The 22,117-nt window shown below is 47.5% G+C and overlaps 2 protein-coding genes across 2 annotated transcripts in view; both read right to left on the reverse strand.

Annotated features, from left to right (window-relative positions):
• On the reverse strand, positions 1-14,939 carry Tex22 (testis expressed 22). Its single transcript, XM_038335716.1, has 2 exons — positions 14,787-14,939; positions 1-387 (listed from the first exon to the last, which is right to left on the reverse strand). The coding sequence occupies exons 1-2, from the start codon at positions 14,937-14,939 to the stop codon at positions 1-3; spliced, it is 540 nt and encodes a 179-aa protein (XP_038191644.1).
• Positions 14,940-16,417: 1,478 nt separating this feature from the next.
• The window catches only part of Pacs2 (phosphofurin acidic cluster sorting protein 2), a 60,925-nt gene continuing 55,225 nt past the window's right edge, over positions 16,418-22,117 (reverse strand). The window contains 6 exon segments of the mRNA XM_042055424.1: positions 16,418-18,497; positions 19,234-19,347; positions 19,742-19,968; positions 20,629-20,770; positions 21,060-21,102; positions 21,978-22,020. Of these exon segments, the coding sequence (XP_041911358.1) occupies positions 18,379-18,497; positions 19,234-19,347; positions 19,742-19,968; positions 20,629-20,770; positions 21,060-21,102; positions 21,978-22,020 (688 nt within the window). The 3' untranslated portion in view covers positions 16,418-18,378.

The following is a 22,117-nucleotide window of genomic DNA, read 5'->3' on the forward strand; positions in this document are numbered from 1 at the left end:
TTAGGAGGGTGGTGACCTCGAGGTCTGGGCCTCGTAATTCTCACTCTGCCAGAGAGGAGTGCCCCGGGCCAAGAAGTTCTGGAAGGTGTTGTGGTACACAGTGGAATGTTGCGGATGAAGGAAGAGCACATCCCTCTCCACACCCTCAGACACCAGCTCGGCCACCATCTGCTCAAGATCCTGCGGGTGACCAACCATGGCTTCAGGGACCTGGCTGTGCGAGGTTGGGGTTGATCGAACCGGGAGTTGCAGGCCCAGAATGTCTCTAGATGGGGCCCTGGCCGTGTTTGTTCTGCCCTGCGCATGCAGCATGGCCAGACGTCTGCGCTCGTCGATGCTGACACTCCAGCGATTACCCGGGCTCCTGCGCTCTGGAGGCTCACACACCTGTGGGGACAGAGCGCACAGTCACCTCCAAACTCGGTTTCTTACGTCTGAGCTAGGTCTCCAGCTCCTGTTGTCTCACTCTGAAACCCAGGCTGGCCTGATCCCCTCACTGTGCTTCAGGGAGAGCTGCTGTGGGGAAGGCAGTGCGCTCTTACACACCCACACTGGCTTACCTGAGCACTTCATGGACCCCCCAGGTGTTCATGGGTACTGTTATATCTGTCCATGGACTATGCAGACATTACAGTGGTTCTGACAAAGTACTCCAAAGTGGAGGGTGGGGTTGGGCCAGAGGCCCCCCAAAAATCAGCTCTCAAAGATCAACCCTGGGCATCCTTCCTCCCTAAGAGCCCTAGAAAGTGATCTTAAAGGCTGGGTTCAGTTACAAACTAACAAAAAATAACAGTGTCTATAAAGAGATTTAGGAGGAAAACTAACACTCTGAACACACATGAACAAAGTTTTAAAAACAGGTATAAACTGAAGAGGGTCATCAATCACACCACACAGGAGATTGGAAGGGGGTGACTTGCAAGAAAGCTGGCATAGGCTGTAAGTAAAGCCCACACATAACAGCCACAGGATGCCCCTGCCATGGTGGGTGGTCTGTGGAAGTCCCTCCAGATTGCCCACTTAGGGGACACACCTAGCTACCATCTGGATGGAAAAGCAGGATGAGACACCAAGTGAAGGACCTCCTTACTCCAGAAACCTTGAAAGAATTAATGCATAACAATCCAATGGTTCCATTTCTGGGGACAGACCCAGACGAATTTAAAGCCAGGACTTGGAAAGGTGTGAGAACACCCATGTCCACAGCAGCTTCATTCTCTCAGTCAAAACGTGGATGCACGCAGGGTCCCAAGCCAGCCATGAGGAAAGCTGCCCATATTCAATAGCATGCCTCCTATTCTGAATACTAGGTATTTGGGAGGCAATGAAATAAAATCACTCTGCATTTGGAGAAAAAAAAAATGTGGATGCAATTCGAGTGCGGGTGGAGGGTGGATCTACCCAGACAACGGAACATGACTGACTCAACAGAAATAAAAGAAAGAAAGAAAGAGAGAAAGAAAGAAAGAAAAAGGGAGGGAAGGAAGGAGGGAAGGAGGGAGGGCGGGCACTTGGGGCTAGATAGCTAGCTCAGCAGTTAAGAGTGTGTTCTGCTCTTGCAGAGGACCTGAGTTCAGTTCTAGCACTCACGTCAGGCAGCTCACAACTGCCTGTAATGGCAATTCAAAGAGATCACACACCATTCAGCTTCTGTGGGTACCTGCATGCACATGGTGCACATAAATTCACACATATATACACACACTTTTTTTTTGGTTTATCAAGACAGGGTTTCTCTGTGAAACAGCCCTGGCTGTTCTGGAACTCACTCTGTAGAGCAGGCTGGCCTCAAACTCACAGAGATTTACTTGCCTCTGTCTTCTGAGTTCTGTGATTAAAGGCATGCACCACCGCCTGGCATAAATTTTTTAAAAATTAAAAAAATTAAAAATTTTTCAATTAAAAAGTTTGACACTCGGGGGCTGGAGAGATGGCTCAGTGGTTAAGAGCATGGCCTGCTCTTCGAAAGGTCCTGAGTTCAGTTCCCAGCAACTACATGGTGGGCTCACAACCATCTGTAATGAGATCTCGTGCCCTCTTCTGGCCTGCAGGCAGACACGATATTGTATATATAATAAATAAATTAAAAAAATTTGATACATGCTGTTGTGTGGTTGACTGTGAAACAGCAGCCACCAAAGCACACATTCCATAACTTCTATGACCCTGCTGGTCTAGGAATAGTCGAACTCACACTCACTGAGACAGAAAGTAGAGCAGAGCCTCTGGGGACTGGGGATGGGACAGGAGATACTTAATGGAGATAATGCAGATTCTGACAGTGGAAGAGACCTGGAAATCTGTTTCACAACAAGGGTATATTCAGTAAGAGGCTGGATGGGCTCCATGATAGAATGCACCATTAGCATGTGCATGACCAAGGTCATGTTCATGTCCTTGGATCCATCTCTAGAATCCGCATCAACACACACGCACACACACACACACACACACACAGTAGCTTTGATGACAAAAATATGAAGGAAAAAAGTGAACATTTGACTCCAAGGCATGTACTGGGAGAAGGTTCAGAGAAACACAGGAGATGATGGTCTATAAGTCAAGTAGGGTCCCCCTGAAGGTCCTCCTGCAACCCTCAGAAGCCAGGCATCCAGATGTGTGTCCCACAAAATCCACAGGCCAAGGTCTTCCCTTCAAGGTGCTGGACAAGGAGGAAGACTTCAGGGGAGGGGTTAGGTGCTAGCGCATCAGAAAGAGATCCACAGAGCTCACTCACGCCCCACACATTCAAACACAGGGAAAGGCAACTTCTGTGAACCAAGGGGTGGGCCCTCTCCAGACCTGAATCTGTGAGAGACTTGGCCTTGGCCTGGACCTGCCAGCCCCTAGAATTGAGAAGCACCACTCTATACTGCTTAAGCTACTGTGGTTTGTTATGGAAGCCCCCAACTGATGGCAGTCCAAGAAGGATAACATCAACGTTTCTGATTCCTCCTCTTTAGAGACCTCTGTATTCAGAAGTGTAAGACGATACATTCCTGCTGTTTACATGGGGGGGGAAGGGTGGAAGTGCACAGGCCCTCATCCCATCCTGCAGCCTATTTACTCTATTTTCCCTAGCCTACTCCATACAAGTTCCTTTCTGTTGAAAAGCAGGGGCCTGCAGTCACTGAAAGCCAGATGCCTACCTGACCATGCCACAGCAAAGTCACCCGCTAACAAAGGCTATCTGAACACCTACACATGCAAAGCCGCCAGTATCACAAGCCCATGGTGAGAGCAGGACGGAGCTGCTAGCTAGCTGAGAAACAGCAGAGTCACCTGCTAACAAAGGCTATCTACACATGCAAAGCCGCCAGTATCACAAGCCCACGGTGAAGAGCAGGACGGAGATGCTAGCTGGCTGAGAAACAAGAGAGATCCCAGGTCTCCACTCTCACTGTGGCCTCTGGATGCAGGATACAGCAATGAATGAAGCGAGCAGAAGCACGTGGAGAGGGGTCATCCAGAGGACAAGAATGACCCTGGGTATGGAGAGTATGACTTGGCGAGACGGATATTCAGTGGGAAACTGGCTACAGCTGTTTCTGTTCTTAAGCCACTTTGTGGGGGCTGCACACCTCCTGTAGCACTATGCCGGCGCAGTACTTCTTGCTGGAGTAGCTCTTGTTCTGCTGGAGACACTGGCTGAGGACCTATGCGCTCTACACGTGACACGTAGACATGACACCACATGCTAGGCTCATTGTATTTATGCGGCAACCTCAGGAAAGGGAGGATCAGAAGACCTTAGAGAGTGAGAGGCACGCACTGGACTATCAACCCACGTCTGACCAAGAAATGAGAAAACATGAGTTCAGGGTTCATTTGGAAAGACTCATTACATCGCCGCCACAGTACTAACTGATAGAGGACCAAAAGCAAAGCACAAACATGCACACACTCTGTCCCCAGAGATGGAGCAGACAGCCTTAGCAGAATATACTATGCTGACATTTCAGAACACTGGCAAGAAGAAAAAGATCTTCAGTTTTTTTTTTTTTAAATGAAGCTAGAGAGATGGCTCAGTGGTGAAGAGCACTTGGGTTCAGTTCCCAGGACCCGCATAGCGACTCACACCTGTCTCTTAATTCCAGTTCCCAGAGATCCAAAGCTTTCTTCTGGCTTCCACAGGCACCAGGCATGCACATGGTGCACAGACATATATGCAGGTAAAATATTCATACATATAAAATACATAAATCTTAACAAAAAGCTTTCAAAAATAAAAATGACACAGGGGTGGTGCTATATAGAGATGCCTGGCAATGCACAGGAAAACCAGAGCAAGTACAGAGAATCAGATATCTACGTGATCTCTGGTGTTACACAGTAGCACCGGAAGCTGGCAGGGAGACAACGGCAAAGGCCTGGAAAAAAATTCTCTCCTAGAATTTTTACCTAACCAAAGTGCTATTCAAGGGTGCAAAGTCATTTCCACACCTTTGAGGTTTTGGTTGTTTTTTGTTTGTTTGGTTTTTGGTTTTTCAAGACAGGGTTTCTCTGTAGCTTTGGAGCCTGTCCTGGAACTAGCTCTTGTAGACCAGGCTGACCTCAAACCACCTTTGAGTCTTTAAAGCCCCAAAACTTCAACAGGCACCCACAGACACATGCATACATACATAAACATGAGCACATGCAGGCACACAGACAAACAGGCACACAATAGGCAAAACCAGTATAATATACCTCTCCGGGAATATGGGGAAAGAGAACAGGTGGGAGGTAGAGCACCAGGCCCCAATTTATATGACAGAACAGCAGCAAACTCTGGAGTGCAGGAGGGGGAGGAGCAGTATTAACTTCATGTGTACACGTGTACATATGAACACATGTACACGTGTACAGTATTAACTTCGCGCGTACATGTGAACATGTGTGCAGTATTAACTTCATGTGTACATGTGAACACATGTACATGTGTACTGCATTAACTTCATGTGTACATGTGAGCACGTGTACATGTGTACAGTATTAACTTCATGTGTACATGTGAACACATGTACATGTGTACAGTATTAACTTCATGTGTACATTCTGCAAACGCTGTTGGCGAGACCATCAGCAAGAGAGCTGACAGCAAGGCTTTAGGTCACCGCCCAACAGCACACATGAATGTTTTATGGACAGTAACGCAAAAATTTAAAGCTAAAGATTAAAGTAACTAACATAGGAGAATATGCTCAGAGCTCTTACCCACCTTCTCACCAAACAGGTGGAACATTCACACAAGTTGGCCACAATCTAGGCCCACAAACAAATGGATCTGCACCAGACCCCCGGAATTCATAACTATGAGGCCACAGAACAATACGATTGAAAGTACCGCCCAGAGATAACATACTCCTATCGAAATGGGCATCCCTTTCTAAGTCAACATGTGCGGACAAAGAAAGTTGAGATTGAAATGTGTATCTATTTAGACAGAACATGAGAGCAAGATCCACCAGCATGCCAGAGTGTGACCAGAACTGCCCTCTGAGGACAATGTGCAGTTTAAATCCACCATTGGAAGAAAGCTCCTTAATCCCAATACTGTGAGTTCCAGGCGAGCCTAGTCTACAGAACAAATTTCAGGACAGCCAGGAAGCTAGGGCTACATAGCTTCTGTCTCAAAAGTCAAAGAAGAAAAGGAGGAGAAGGAAAACATTCTAAACTCATATACTCTGGCTAAACAATTACATAAGAATTTAACCAGAGTCAGGCTTGACAGTACACACCTTTAACGCAGCACTAAGGAGGCAGAGGCATGTGGAACTCTGAGTTCCAGGACAGCTAGGACTACACAGAGAAACTCTATTTCAGAAACTAAACAAAACAAAAAACAAAACCAAAGCAACAAAACAAAATAACCCAAGAATTTAACCTAGGAGCTAGAGAGATGGCTCAGCAATTAAGAGCATTGCTGTTCTTGCAGAGAACTCAGGTTCCGTTCCCAGCACCCTTACCTTGTTCACACTGTCTGTAACTAACTACAATTCCAGGGGATCCATGCCCTCCTCTGGTCTTGAGGGCACCAGACATACATGTGGTGCACAGACATACATGCAGTCAAAACATCCAAACACATAAGATAAAAATAAAAAATGATTAAAAATGATATTAGGAAAGACAAGTAAATGAAGTTAAAAGAAGAAAATAGTGGACAATATTCACAAACGGGTCCTTGGAAAAACCAACTGACAGAAACACTCTCCATATGCGTTCATTGGTCCCAGGCACAGCCACTGACATCACTTCTCCCAGTGTATTCACGCTCAGTGTTCACTTAGGTGGGTCTTGTTTGTTTGGGGACTAAAAGCCAGACTTCACTCACCTTTTTTTATCTCCATGTTTGATGTGTGGTGCTTGGGATCAAACACAGGACCTTGTGTGTACAAGGCAAATGTTCTACCAGTGGCTACATCTTCAGGCCACTACTCCATGTAAAAATAAAAGGGGGGGGGTGCTGGAGAGACAGCTCAGTGGTTAAGAGCACTGGCTGCTCTTCCAGAGGTCCTGAGTTCAACTCCCAGCAGCCACATGGTGGCTCACAACCATCTGTAATGAGATCTGGTGCCCTCTTCTGGCATGCGGGCATACATGGAGACAGAATGCTGTGTACATAATAAATAAATCTAGAAAACAAAAAAAGAAAAGAGTGTCTGCTTGCCTGTGTGTATGTCTGTGCTGGTGGATGCCAGAGAGGATATCAAAACTCTTGGAACTGGAGTTATAAAAGGTACATGTGGTTGCTGGGAACTAAACCCAGGTCCACTGCAACAGCAGCAAGTGCTCTTAACTACCAAGCCATCTCTCCAGACCCGTACCATGCAACTTTTAAGATAGTTTTCTCGTTGCTGTTGTTTTGTGGATAGAATTTTTTGGCGCGTAGCCCAGGCTGGTCCTGAACTCACAATCCTGCCTCAGCTGGGATTACAGGTAAGGGCCGCTATGTTGGCTCCTCAGTTTTAGCATCTCTTCATAGATTCTAGCTAGTAAATACTTCAGTGATGTAAATATTATAAACATTTCTTCCCGGCTGTCATTTAACATTTCCACCTCTGCTTACACGATACTTTCTAAATCTGTTGGGTTTTTCCTTCAGGATGTTTGAATTGAGAAAAGCATTTCTCATTTGGGATTCTAAATACAGATTCTTCCAAAGCAGTTTTCAGTTTAAGTTCAGTGTGTGCACATGTGTGCTCAAAGGCAGGGCTGCATTCTACTGCCCTAGAAATGGCCAGCAACCACTCCAAAACCGCCTGTTGAAACACTTACTTCTGCTTTGAAATTCCATGGTAAGCAGAAAGTAAGCCCCTAGAGTTACTCTGAGGTCAACTTCTCAGCATTTGTCCTGGGTGGCAGGTACGTCTATCCAACTCCTGATTCCATATCACCTTTTTGTGTTAGGGTTTAGGGCCAATAAAGCCCTGTTCTTTTCTTTTTAAGTGATGCACAGCTTCTTTTCAATGTAAAGCTTTGAAATACCTTTGTGTTTCAAACTTTATGTTAATGAACATATCAGCAACAGATTGCCCTGGAACTAGCTCTTGTAGACCAGGCTGGCCTCAAACTCGCTGGCCTCGAACTTGCAGAGATCCACCTGCCTCTGCCTGGGTTTAAAGGCGTGCGCCACCACAGCCCGGTTTTTTTTGTTTTGTTTTGTTTTGTTTTTTTGAGACAGAGTCTCACTGAGTAGCCCTAGGTAGCCTAGAACCAACCTTATACTTACGTGTTGAAGCAGTGCCGTGAGCCTGCCTTGGATTCTGACGGCCTCCCCTGCAGTTTACCTGTCCACTTGCTTCCTTCTCATGTGTTCTGAGATACTTCCTGGCTCTGAGGTGTGTTCTCAGAATTGAGGTGAGAGATGGGATTTTTTTTTCTGTTTATTATTTTATTTTTCTTCATGCCACAGATTTTTTTTTTAAACTGGGCATAAAATTAGAAGTAGACTGCTGGGCTGGAAAGGTGGCTCAGTAGTTAAGAATGTTTACTGCTCTCCCAGAGGACCTGCGTTAGGTTCTGAGTACCTATATGGCAGCTCACAACTCCCTGCACTTCCAGTTCCAGGGAAATATAACACCTTCTCTGGCCTCTATGGGCTCCTGCATGCATGTGGTACACGGACTCATACAGGCTCACATACATTCACTTAAAAATAATTTTTTTAAAGTTGACTGTTGATTTATTCCTATCAATACATCTGAGCTACTCTTCTCTATAACGATCAGCAGCAGCAATGGGTAAGGTGGCTTCTGTTGTGTCTGCCTCATTGCTTCTCAGATCATCTCTGGCATTCTGTACTTCCACCATGATAATACAAGGTAGATGGTCCTTCTGTTCATCCTGCTTGGGCCATACTTACAGGGTTGCTCTGTAGCTTTGGAGCCTGTCCTGGAACTGGCTCTTGTAGACCAGGCTGGCCTCGACTCACAGAGATCCACCTGCCTCTGCCTCCCAAGTGCTGGGATTAAAGGTATGTGCCACCACTGCCTGGCCAAGGGCCCTACAGACATTTAAATTAGTGTACATGACAGTCAGCCTCTAGAATGGTCATACCCAGTGACAACCAGCAGCTCCTGGTGATCATACATACTCCTATTACCCGCAACTCTCTCTCTCACACAAAGTAGAAATGACTAATGCAGCCTCCTCCACAAAAACAAACAAAAACAGAGAAACTGGGACGTGACTCTCAGGCTAGAATGTAAACATCTTAGCAGCTTCTACCCTGTTCCCTTTCCACCCTCTCACTGGGAAGCCAGTGCTGGCTGCCTTCCTGAGGCTACTCAGCTACCCTGTGGAGATCTCATCCTGTGGCAAGGGTCTACAGGCTCCCAACAACCCCCTTTACTGTGTACCACTGACTTCTGTGGATGGGAGCCACTGTACAAACAGTTTCCATTTTGCTTTCAGAGGACTGTGGTTGACTGAACCCTTGACCGTACCTCCTAAGACCAAGTCAGAGTCACCTAAGCAAAGCACCTACCTTACAGGCATGGTGGTACAGTTATAATTCCTGCACTTACAAGGTAGAGGCAGGAGGACCAAGAGTTCAAGATTATCATTGGCTTAAATGGCAAGTTCAAAACCAGCCTGGGCTACATGAGACCTTGTTTCAAAAACCCCAAACCAATGACTCTCCCCATAGGAATACCACTTAATTATTTTGGGGCAGACTGGCAGATTTAAAACATTATATGTGAGTCAGCAGTGGTGACCCACGCCTTTAATCCCTTTAATCACAAGCGGATCTCTGTGAGTTCGAAGCCAGCCTGATCTACAGAGTGAGTTCCAGGACAGTCAGGGCTACACAACACAGTGAAACATTGTCTTGAAAAACCAAAGCCAACCAAACAAACGAAAATCATCTATGTCCACACAGTAATAGGATCTGGTTCCACAGGAGATCTTGGTATTATCTGGCAAAACTTTTCAGTATTCCTTGAAACGGATAATCTGAAGGACCTTGTAATTTGTTGCTACAGTGAATGGCAACTTTTCATGATATTTCCTGGTTCAGTGTATTGAAACAAGGAAATTATAATAGTCATATAACCAACCTTCATCTTTTATTTTTTAAGCTGGTGTATGTAGATTTTCCAGACAAACAATATATTGTTGCCAATAATGATTGTTTTCTTCCTACTTGGCTATTTAAGCTACCTTTTCATCTTCACTATGGCAAAGCCTTATGAATCTCCTAGGTTAAACCTAGCCCAGCTATTCTTAATTTTTTCATATGCGCTTAGCTGCAAGACAAGAGAAATGTAGGGATGATGATGATGATGATGATGATGATGATGATGATTTTGCTTTGTTTTGACTGGCCTGGAAGTCTCCATGTAGAGCAGCCTGGCCTTGGACTCAAGGCATATCTGCCTACCTCTCTATGTGTTACTTTCATTATTAATAAAGATACTGCCTTGGCCCTTTAAGAGACAGAAAATTAGGTAGGCGGAGTAGACAGAACAGAATTGTGGGAACAAGGAAGCAGAGTTGGGGAGACGCTTCAGGCAGTCACCATAGTGAGTCTCCATGCTTTTCCTCTCCGAGATGGACGCAGATTAAGATCTCTCCTGGTAAGCCACACCTCGTGGTGCTACACGGATTACTAAATATGGGTTAAAGGAAGATGTGAAAATTAGCCAATAAGAGGCTGAAACTATGGGCCAGGCAGTGTTTAAAAGAATACAGTTTCCGTGTAATTATTTTGGGCAAAGCTAGCCGGGTGGCAGGAAACAGCTCCGCCGTTCTTTCTACAGATTGGCGCTCCAACGTGGTGACTAAATCCACTTAAAAACCTAAGAGGGCTTGAAATAAAGGAGAGAGAGAGTTTAACACAGCTTTTTGCTGTTTGCTAGGACTGCTGTAGAGATTTCCTGTTTCGGCAATAGCGACAGAGAAAAAGCTGAGTCATTTTAAAACACAGCTTCCTGCGGTTTTCAGACTGCGGTGCTCTGCGTGTTAGATTTTATTGTAACTTGGATGAAAAGAATTTCTGTGCTGCACGCTCAGTCTCAGAATTAAACTGCTGATTGTGGCTCCAATGTGGACTGCTGAGTGCCTGGAACTGTGTGCGGCTCAGGGGCACCAAATGACTGAGGCAGGAGCGGCTTTGGCTCTGCTCTGCCATGCTGAACTGTGCTGATCTCAGGCAGGACCTATCGTAATTACCATGATAATAGCGCAGTTAAGGTTTAGACTTGGCTGGAAACAGGCAGGTACCGTATTACCTCTACATGGCGCAACTTAAGTTTTTAAGAAGTGCTTAACCTTTTAAGAAGTGCTCCTGGATAGTAAAAAAATTACAGATTCACAATAGGACAGATTCAGACAGAAAAGACTTTTAAATGAGTCACAATGTTGGATGAACATATGTATGCTTGAGAGAGAGAAAAAAAATATAAAAAGTAAAGTTAATGTCTTAAAAAAGGGTAAAGTCTTTAAAGAGACAGAGTACAGATAGTTATAGATTAAAAGAAGTAAAGTGATAGAGTAAAAATAAGCCACGTAAAAATGGAAAATTCACAGAGAGTCTGGATTATGTATTTTGTTGTGTTTTCTTTGATTTTTTTTGACTGTAAAGGAGCTAAGTACAGAGAGACATTTCATTATATGGGCTGCCAGGTTAGACCAGAATGGACATCTTAATGGTATGACTTCAGAATTTGGATCTAAGAACATGATGCTTTGGAAAAGAGTTTCTTCTTTTGTTTTCACAGAGGATGAGACTCTGTGGATTGCTTCTATTCCAATATGGTATGATAGACCACGCCCTCCTGAAAGGTTGCTGTGAACACCCTCAAAAAATTACTTCACTCAACTGCCGACTGAGAGGAACCTGGCACACAGGTTACATCATAAAAGATCTGATTAACAGCGCCCCCATTCAGCAGGAAGCAGTTTGGAGAGAAATAACTGCGCCCATTTTCCCGAATATTGTTTATAAATGTTCTTTTACATTTAAAGGGGGATATGATATAGAGATGAATAATTTGTATTGGTATGGATTTTAAGGTCAATTTGTTATATGTATATGTATTTCTGATCTTGATTAAGGTATTGTAATTGTGTAGTTCATTTAAAAATGTAATGTATAATTAGGAAATATAAGTTGTTAATGAATAATCATTGATAATAGTTAAGCTTGTAGTCATGTTATTAGATTTTCTAGATATGTAGAGATATATTTCAGTTAGATAGACATTCTTCATATCTTTCAAAGACTGCAGAATATGGCATTTAATGTTTTAATAACTTAGGGTTTTTCATGACAATGAGACACGTCTGCTCCTGGAAGCACCAATCTACTTCGAGAGGAAGATGGGCATCGAAGAGGCTACTTATGGAGTTTGATAGCCATTTGGGCAAGAAACTGCTCTTGCCTGGACTGTTGCATAAACTGGACACAAAGAACCTGCAGAGAGAGGACTGCTAAACTTGCCTAAAGGTGAGATGGTCTTTCTGGGTTCCTAATTCGTGAAAGAGTCTGTGAGACGTTCTGCAGGACACAGCAGAAAGTGACTGAACTGTCTTTGGAATTTCCTGCTTCATGGAAATGTCTGCTGAATACTATGGGCCTGAAGCCCGAAGATGGATGCCCCAACGGTACAGAGGAACTTTGGGTGACTGTCCAGGCAGTGAGTTGTCTCTGTCATTTCTAGAGTTTGAAAGTTGCATATGACTTGTTTACTTAGGTAATATTATATCCTTCTGGAGTCTTTGATGGAGTTGAAGAATAAATAGATAGTTATAGCTTTCCTTAGTTATGATAAAAGATAAAATAGATTTAAATATTGTAACTGTAATTCTTGCTTGATAACTCTTTTGTTACATGTAATTTTACTATGTTAAAGTTAAAGCCTTTCTTTTTTTGTTTAAACAGAAAAAGGGGAAATGATGGAGGAGTGTCTATGTGTTACTTTCATTATTAATAAAGATACTGCCTTGGCCCTTTAAGAGACAGAAAATTAGGTAGGCGGAGTAGACAGAACAGAATTGTGGGAACAAGGAAGCAGAGTTGGGGAGACGCTTCAGGCAGTCGCCATAGTGAGTCTCCATCCTTCTCCTCTCCGAGATGGACGTAGGTTAAGATCTCTCCTGGTAAGCCACACCTCGTGGTGCTACACAGATTACTAAATATGGGTTAAAGGAAGATGTGAAAATTAGCCAATAAGAGGCTGAAACTATGGGCCAGGCAGTGTTTAAAAGAATACAGTTTCCGTGTAATTATTTTGGGCAAAGCTAGCCAGGTGGCGGGACACAGCCTGCCACTTCCTTTAACACCCACGTGCTGGGAAGTTGTGCACCACCATGCCTACCAACATGTAGCATTCATTGTTAGTGACATGCTGGATGATGAAAGCCTTGGAGAGAACCCACCAAATCTGACATTGTTCTCCAGGAACACACTTTTTGAAATCCTTTGGGGGAGGGATGGGTAAAATTCATCTCAAGCAGGTTTTGCATATTTCCTGAGTTTACTGCTGTCATAAAAAGTGAGAACTATCTTCACTTGCTGATCCTGTCAGCTGTTGTGGCTACAGAGGCTACTGACTTCTGAACACCAGGCTGTGTAAGATTCCAGAAGACTCTTTTTCACTAACTAGGACAATCACAGGGTCTCAGCATGAGGCTGACTTTGCATGTCTGGTGCTCCTTAGCTGGCCACTCACAGTTTCAGAGTGGGGTGGGGTAGGGAAGGTGTCCTCCTGCCGGCTCCTCTCCAATGTTCAGAGCACACTGATCATCAGAAAGTACTGCGCTGTGGCTGGATGCCTGAGGACCCCTCTGCCAGGAAGGCTTTCTCCAACCCTTGCCTCAGGCCAAAGGTCCCTGAGTTCTATGAGGTATCATGTGTGGCACTGTGGGCTGAAGACAACTTGCAGAGAAAATGACTCGAAGGTCTGGGAAGCGAGGAACAAAGGACTTTTGTTAGCCAGGTCAGGAGCTCTGTGGGAGGTAACATGAGACACAGCCAGCGAGGGAAGAACCAGGGAAAGCATAATCTATACCAAGGGAGAGAACCTGACACGGGACAGGGTTAGGGAATGCAGCCTGGGCATCCTTCAAGGTCACTAGCAGGGCCTGAGAACTGTGGAAGGAAGAGGCAGAGGAACTTCAAATTGGAGCTGATCCCAAAAGGAGCCAAGGTGCAGCAGACATTGAAGGGACTCACTGTCCCTAACCTGGATCCTGGAGTCCCGTCAGCCACAGGATTCTGTCCTTCCCCATTACCTCACCATATAGAATCCCTACAGCTGGCCCTCTTCCTGTGCAAACCTCACCCAACAGACACTTCAGTGGCTTTACAATCTAGCGTGCCCTATGGAGACGCTGGCCTCACGAGAGCTGAGGGTCTGTTGGTTAGCATTGTAAAGGTCAGGTCTTAGCACCTGTCACCTTTGTAGGGGCCTCAAAGCACTGGGTCCTGGAGGACATGCTGAGGAAGTCAAAAGGTAGTCATGCTGGTGACTTTGGGACCCCTCTTTTTCATTGTTGCTAGTTTTTTGAAACAGTGTTTTGCTATATAGCTCAACCAGGCCTTCTACTTGTGATCCTCCTCAGTGTGTCAACCATGACACCAAGCTTGGGAGCCTACGTTCCTTATCTGACTGACCTTTTATCTCAGCGCATACACAAGTAGACAGACACACTTCAGCGCCTGGCTCTGTGGCTGGCTATACAACCCACACACTGCTTGAGCTTGAGCTTGGCCACAGTCTTGCCTGATGTGGTCTGGCTTTGAATTCTTTCTCAGCAGAAACTATACCCACAGATAGTATGACACCCTCTGCTCAGAGAGTGTCCTAGGGGTCCGTACAGTTAGGCCTATTTCTTCTACTCACAATTCAGTGCTTGCTATCTGGTGACAGTTAATCAGGGTTTGCATACTGTTTGAGGCTGTCACAAATACAGCCGTCATGTACATTTCAGTGATGACCAATGTCTATCCAGAGAGGACCCTTCCTTGCTGTGGGGACCTCATTCTCCCTCCCACTTAGTGATACTCCCTTGTCCAGGGTTGAGGGACGCTGGGGAGGGTTGAGATGGGTACGTGTGGCACCCTCTTCCTGACCTCAGGCAATCCCTTGTTGGTGTTCACCAGAGGAAGCTAATGGGTTTCAAGTCTACCCCCAAGCCTAGCCAGAGTGATTGGAAAAAGAGAGCCCTGGAAATTGAAATTGCATGTTTCTGTCAGTCCCATTCAGTCCTCTCCTCTTGTCCCAGAGGTCTCCATGGCCCTTCCCAATCAGTTCATCTTAAAGCCTGGGTTTTCGGAAGAGCCTCCTACTGCTTACCCAGTCTTGGGTTTGTAGGTCCTCCTGAAGATTGTTCTTGGTGTCTGGCTGGCTGGAAGTTGATGAAGACCCGTGTGGAGGAGACTGGTGCCCATGCTCTTGAGCGAGCTGCCACTGTAGCGTCTTCCTCTGGGGGCGCTGCTGCCTGTCCATCTCTACCAACAGCTGGCTGCAGTGCGCACTTCTAGGGTTCTGGCTGCCACAAGCTCTCCCAGGGCCACCTTGTAGCCAGTGACTACTCTTGCCAAATAGCGGGGCCCCTCACGTGAGTTTCTCAGCTCCTGCGGCCACTGCCTTCCAGGCCAGCAGTCCCCCCAGAGACATCAGTAGCTCCGTAGAAGTACATGCTTTTCTTTTCTGCTCTCACTGGACCGTCTGGTAGTGATTGACTGTCTGCTGTCCTGACAAGCTCTCAATCCTGCCCTCAGCCCGCCTCCCTTCTGTCACTTTGATGACCCGACCACACAGGGCCCAGCCTGAACTCGGTTTCTCTCCCTCTCCGCGGGCTTAAACCGTGGAATTCAGTTGAGGGACAGGGGTAAGATGTGGCTAATTGGGTAGCCCGTTCCCACGCAGGAGCAGAGCTCGTCCAGAGGGGTCCTGAGTGGGCTCAGTGGGCACCAGGAAAGGAAAGGTCCGGAGGATCCCGGACAAATGAGGCAGGCTTAATGGGATCCAGTTGACAACGAATCAGCTGGTGGTTGGTTCGGGCTCAGAAGGGTCTGCATCGGGAGTGGAGGGTTGCGGGCTGCGAGATCTCAATTGGGTCCAGATAAATGGAGCAGCCAACTAGTAGAGTGGCAGTGACCTCGGACTAAAGAGACACCGACTCTGGAACCTACTCGACTACAAAAACCTAAGAAGAGGAGCGGAAAGGATCTGGAGCTTCCGTTCTACAGAGCCCGCCCTCCGCTGCCGTTTCCGCCCCTCGTTGCTTGAGCCCCAGCGCGCTCCAGTCGCGTGGCCCCAATACATTGAAAGAAATCACACCAGTGGGCGGCCTGAGCGCCGTCAGTTTATTAGTGTCGCTTCAGCACCTTGAAATCGTCCACATGGTCGCATGGGACAGATCAGCATCTGCTCCCAAAAAGCTATTTACATGAATCCTTTCCATTAAAAACAACAAACTAGCAACACATACACACACCCTAGAAATCAGTCACAACGCGCTGGACCGTCTTCAAAAGTGGACGGAGTCATCCTCACGCAAGGCCGTCAGCCTCTGCTGACCCCTCTCCAGGACACAGCAGTCTCCGGAGGCGTGGGGGTTTGGAGAGCAAGTGAGGGTCCAGTACCCTGGCTCAGGGAAGAAGTGCTGGGACATTTTTATAAGGAATTCATTTGAGATGGAGGCTAGAGGCAGAAGTGAGGCCTTCAGGGTAAGGCTAGGACAAGCCATTGCACAGGAACCAAGGGCCAGCCCCTCCTTTCCCAGCTCTGGTATACAGTGATACCCAGCTGCATACTCAGAGGGTAGTGGCACAGACTAACTTGAAGGTAGAGGCAGCGTCCCCAACTGACAGGAATGAGACCTTCCCATCCACACAGGCTGTGTGGCCAGGCCTAAGAGGAACCAGTGCTGACAGACAGTGACCTAAGACTGGGAGGCTCTAAGGGCCTCAGGGCTAAGGCCTGTGGGATATACACACACACACTGCTGTCCTCACCTGACACCTGTCAGGGGGCTTTGGTGTCTAGTCATCCTTCAAAGGGACAAAGTACTTCTCTATGAATCCTCATTACAGCTCCACGAGGTAGGCAAGGAAAATGGACATGTCTCTTTAACCAAAGGGGAAACTGAGGCTCAGGGGATCACTGCTATAGTGGTGGGTGCATGGTACTCAGGAACGAGGCTTTACTGACTTGGACTTGTATAAAGTCAGACCTCTGGAACCAATCAAGAATGCATGTAAAGAGGAAGAGTTCTCCAGAAAGGGGCTGCCCCAGGCATGAGCTTGAAACCCTGGCCCCAAGGCCTCTAGGCAAATCTTTTCTAGCAAGGTTGACCTTTGGGAAGAAACTCAAGGGGTCGGTAAGCCAGGCTCTGCTCTTAAGCTCTAAGGATCACAGTGGCCTGACTCTAACAGAATCTTTCCAGAGCACTCTTCACCAGGGGCTCCACTGTCACTGAGCCCTGAACCCAAGGATCTAGCGCCCAACCCAGATCCCAGCAGCAGTACAGGGCCTCACCCTGGACAAATGGACTCTTTTCAGCAAGGTGAGGCGGGGAAGTAAGTAAATAGAAAATGGGCTGTTTTTTCATCCCAGGGAAGGTGAGGAGCCCTCAAACTCAGCCTGCCCTATTCTTGGTAATTTTCTGAGCATTTTCTTAGAAGTTCTCAAGGTTAAGACACCACCAGGATGCCTGGGAGTGCCAGTTTCCAAGGGGGGCAGGCACTCTTCCATCTGACACTTCAGGGAGAAAGGTTTCTTGAGAAAATTAGGACTGAGGCTGTGAACCCCTTCATGAATCTGGTGGGGCATGTAGTCAGGATGATCCTTGCTGCAGGCCAGAACATCCCTCTCCTGCTGAGCAGGAAAATGGTGGAGGATAGAGCTGCCACCAAGAATGGATCCATGTGGCTTTGAGGAGCATGGTTTGGATAGATCCTTGGACAGCCTTTGTAGTTAGACCAGCTGCTGGAGCCTTCACTGGCTACACTGCGCGCGTGCGCATGTGTACACACGTACACACACGTACACACACACACCCCTCCAGCTGCCTGTTTCCAGTTCACAACCTTGATTTTCAACTCAGACCCCAAATAACCAGTCCTAGATGTTCCTGTCCAACAGGCAGAATAGAGGTGTAAGGGCATGGTAGCCAGGTCTCAGACCCCAGCAGTGTCTCTCATTCCAAGATAGACACTGGGAAATTTGCAAGGACCACCTATCTGATCAGCAGAATCTGCAGATGCCTAGCAGTGCCTCTGGAACTGCAGCCAGAGGGGCAGGGGTAGGTATGTAGCTCCTGTTGGCTCTCCACCCAAGGGGACTTCACAAGAAAACATCTGCTTGGCAGCTACATCGTCAAATGTATAAGAGCATCAGAAAGATCTGCTACTATAAAACCTCCGCCATAAGGCTGGAGTTTTTTGGGAACCACACATGGAGTGCCAGGGGCCACCATCCCATGCTAGGAGACCAAATATGCTCTTTACCCTCAGCTTTTGGCCACTAAACTCCAAAGACTGTACCCTGCTCCCTGCTCCCCAGGAAAGCAGAATCCTGACTTCAGGAACAGACAGAACACAAAGGCAAAAACACTTCTCACGTGTAGTTCTGGGGTTTCATAAGACCAGAGCTCACCTCTCTTCTTACCAGCCTTTCCACTGCCCACATATTCTGGTTAATAAGCGGAACAAAGTTACTCGGTGGCCCACAGGGAGCTAGCTAGCTTCCCCTTAGTGTCTGGGCTATGAGCACATTCATACTTAAGACTGTTTCTTTGTGTTTTTAAGAGTCTGTCTCTCTAGTAACCACATGTTAACAGAAACACAGCTGTCCCTCTATCAATGGCTGACACAGAGCAGGACATGGGCCCTGACATGGGCCCCTTCATCATCCTGTGCCAGCCCTTCCATGGGTGGGGCTAGAAGGTGGCCTTGGAGTGTCCAAAGATGCAGATGGGGAAGTGCTTCACGTGGGAAGACCACTGGGCAGCCAGCTGGAAGAACTTGACATCGCTGCATTCCACGCCATCGATGAGAACTGTGGGAGAGGACCACCTCACCATCTGCCTGCCTGGTGAGGCAACCACCTAGGATGGTGGGCTGCTACCAGGGGTAGGGTAATCCTGAAGCTGGAGGAAGCCATGCTTACCAGGCCCTTTCTACCACCTGCCCTCACAAGACTCATTGCCATAGTGAGTCCACTTCCCAAGGGACTAGTGGCAAAGACAGTCTAAGCCATATTTCAGCCAGGCATGACTCATTTATGCCACCTCCACCTCACAGGGTCTTACTTAAAATAGCTGCATTTCCAGAGAGCCTGAGGAAGACTCAAGGCTCAAGAGTCCTACACTCTGAGTGCACTACTTACAGAACAGCCTCTGTAAGACACTGATATACAAACTATCTTTAAAATGAAGAAAGGAAGGGCCGAGAATATAGCTCAGTGGTAGAATATCTGCCTAGTATGTATGAGACCCTAGGTTCACTCTCTAACAACCCTCTACCAAATCTTCATCAATAAAAACACAGAAAAGGTTGAAAAATTATTTGAACTTAAAGGCTGTCAGATGTATGCAAGTCCCTTATCAAAATGTGTTTCAAGTATGAATCTGTAAGCATGCCTTTCATAGAAAAACATCGGGTTTCTGTGCTGGGTTTGAGAAGCCACCCATCTGTTTTGCTCTGCATTCCCATTTTACAGGAAGAACCTAAAAGGATCTGGGCCATGGACTGATTCCCCCAGCACCCTGTGGAGTCCCCTGGCCCATGCTCACCCCGAAGCATGTTCTGTTGGTGTTTAGCTGTGCAGATCAGCCGACTGATGCCTTCGATGCACTGGCTTTTAGATTCCACATCTTTGTCCTTAGTTTTCTTGGGCAAAAACATCACTGGAAAGAAAAGAGCCCTGCTGTTGATTCACTGCTCCTTCAGGGCCAAGCTGGTCAGAGCCCCAGCAGCAGGCAGGATGGGAGAATAGTAGCCATGGGGACTTGGCTGGCCCCTGCTCACCTGGGATTCAGTTTCTTGCTGTGACCACATACAGCACCCTCCTTCCTGATATTCCACCTGAAGCCAGAAGCTACCCAGAACCTCAGTATCCTCACGGCTCAGGGGCCACAGCTGTCAAAGCATGTCTGACTGCCGACCCCTTCTGAGGTGAGGTGTGTGCTCATGACAATGAATTTACCGGAAACTTGCTAAGGGGTGGGAATATCCCCATCACCAATAGTTACCACAGAGACCCCTCTCCCATTGTCCCTGCTCAGTACATTCCCACCTCACCCTTCTTGTTCTTCTCCTTGGTGACCACGGTCATGGACATGGTGGGTGTGGCTGCAGCCTCGCCACTGCTGGGCAACCTGCTGACCTGGAGGGACCGGAAAGTGCACTTGAGCGTGTTTTTGGTGGTGGGCAGGTCCTTCTTCTCGGCATCTCTCTTCCTGTCCGCAGGCTGTGCTGCTGTCCAGTAGTCCACCTGCAGCCCCATGAGCTCAGCGCCGGTGCCCTGGCTGTGGAAGGCAGAGGGAAGTGCTCACACTCATGATGTCACTGTGCCACTGTAGGCAAGGAGGTGTGGCCAGTGCCAGGGAACTATGAGAAGCTCTGCAGAGCTGACTGCCCACTTGTCTTCCGGGATAATACTGTTAGTGCCTGTGGCCCTGGCAAAATTGCCATGCAACCTGTACACCCACTCTCCTAGGGCCTATATAAATAGCTTCATCAGAGGTGGAGTGGCTGGTGATATCAGGTGGCTAGACGAGCTCTGACAAAGAGCCAGCAATCTCAGTGAACCTTAAGGCCATGCTCACCATGGACCCAAAACTCCCCAGTTTCAACTTGGTTGTCTGAGTTCTGCTCAAGACTCAGATGGCTTGGTAGGACTCAGTTTACTTGTGTGGGGCCTAAGGAGCTGTCGCCTGCATTTCCTCTTTTAACAGCCCACCCTGTGCTAAGGTACTTTCAGGCTCAGTGACTCCCGTCCTTAGGAGTAGTCACTGAAAACATCAATTACCTCCTACACTGCTCCCGCAGTTGCTCTACAGCAAACTGGACCCAGCCCAAAGGGTCCCTCACAGGATCTCTACCACTCCTTCACCAAGTCTGCCCATATTGCTGACAAGACAGTAACACGAAGGTTGGATGTCATGACAGAGAGCCATGTTGTTTACCTTGGGGAGGAAAGGCCTCCGCTTACTGAAGGGGAGGAGGGTGGAGTAGGTGAGGCCTCCTTGGCCGCAGGAGATGTAGACACAGACGGTGGGGTAGAAGAGAGCACACTGGAGCCTGAGGGGGCTGCATCATCCGAGTCTCCTTTAGGGAGGAGTCACAGGTCAGTAGTCAGACCGCCTTCTGGTCGGGCCCCACAGCTAGCTGGAGCCTGGACCAGAGCTAGAGAGGCAGCTCTTGGGGCAAGCAGAGTAGGCAGAGTACTTATGTGGAAGGCAGACTATTATCTCTATTGGCTGGGAGAACTGCCTAGTTTGCCTTGTTCTGAGGCTTTGTTATAGGAAACTCAGTAGAAATGTGCTGGTCCTTAAGACCAGAGGGACCACCAATTCAGAGGGCTACCTGAACAGTTCTCAGAGAGGGGTGAAATTACCTGATGTGGCTGAAGATGGTTCCACAATTCCAACCTTCACAACCTGGGAAGTAACAGATGCTGGCTAGAGGCAGGTGGGGAGGTCGAGTGTCCTACAGCTCTGCTTAGACACCACCTTGGAGCTCATCTAAGAGGTTTCTACGTCCCTGCTGCTGCCCAGAACGGGAAACAGGTCCCAGCATCCTCCCATCTATGGAGCATGGCCTAGCTCTGGGCAGTGGCAAATCCCATGTGCATGTGACTGGCCAGTTCAGACACCCATCAGAGTCAGGTGCTGGCAGGAGAAATACAGATGCAGAAGCAGGAGCTGCTTCACAGTACTGTATGGGGCAAGGGGAAGAGTGCTTCAGGCTTGAACTGTCCAGTACAGTGGCCATTAGCCATATGATGCTGTGTCAATTCAGAGTGAATTACAATGTCAGGTACCCATAGGCACTTCTGTCACTACAGAAAGCGCCCTGAACAGAATGCTACGGAGATAGCTATGGCTGCCTGGAATCAAGGTTCGTGTTGTCTAGCAAGGAAAACCTTGCTAGAGATGAAAAAAGGCTGTGCAAACAGAACTGGGGATAAGTCTGAAACTCCATATTTGGTTATGCCTAGCCTATGCCAGGAGGCTCATCCTTATCTTGCAGACAGGGCTGAGCCTCCTCGTCTGTGTGTTAAGTTGACAGCCTGATACATCTCTCCCAGAAAAGGAACTTATACTCCCATGTATTCACTATGGGAACCAAAAGCTCCCAGACCAAAAAATGCAGGAAGGAAGCAAGGGGGTTATATGGCAAGGAATTAAGCAGCCCTCGCTGGTTCACACGGTGAGGAAGGTTCTTGTGTGTGTAAGCTAATATAAAAGCACTCTGTTTTGACAGGAGCCTTGGCAGGCTCAGGTTTCCAGTGAATGAAGCTGATGATACTCACCCCAACAAAGGGAATGAACCTCTGAGAGGATTCTTCATCAGGGCTGGGAGCAAAAACAGACTGTTAGACTCCCTGCTGGAATACCCCAATCTCGGCTGTCCTTAAGCCCAGGGGCCCAGCCGACTCATCCCTAACCCCTA

The sequence above is a fragment of the Arvicola amphibius genome, chromosome 7 (genome assembly GCF_903992535.2).
Source record: "Arvicola amphibius chromosome 7, mArvAmp1.2, whole genome shotgun sequence".
Classification (NCBI taxonomy): domain Eukaryota; kingdom Metazoa; phylum Chordata; class Mammalia; order Rodentia; family Cricetidae; genus Arvicola; species Arvicola amphibius.

Bases quoted from the DNA above. Each gene is read 5' to 3' on its own strand.
- Tex22 (XM_038335716.1), bottom strand. From the start codon at position 14,939: ATGGACAGGCAGCAGCGCCCCCAGAGGAAGACGCTACAGTGGCAGCTC. The intron at 388-14,786 runs GTAAGCAGTAGG...CTGTCCCCACAG, and splicing joins ACCTACAAACCCAAGACTGG to GTGTGTGAGCCTCCAGAGCG.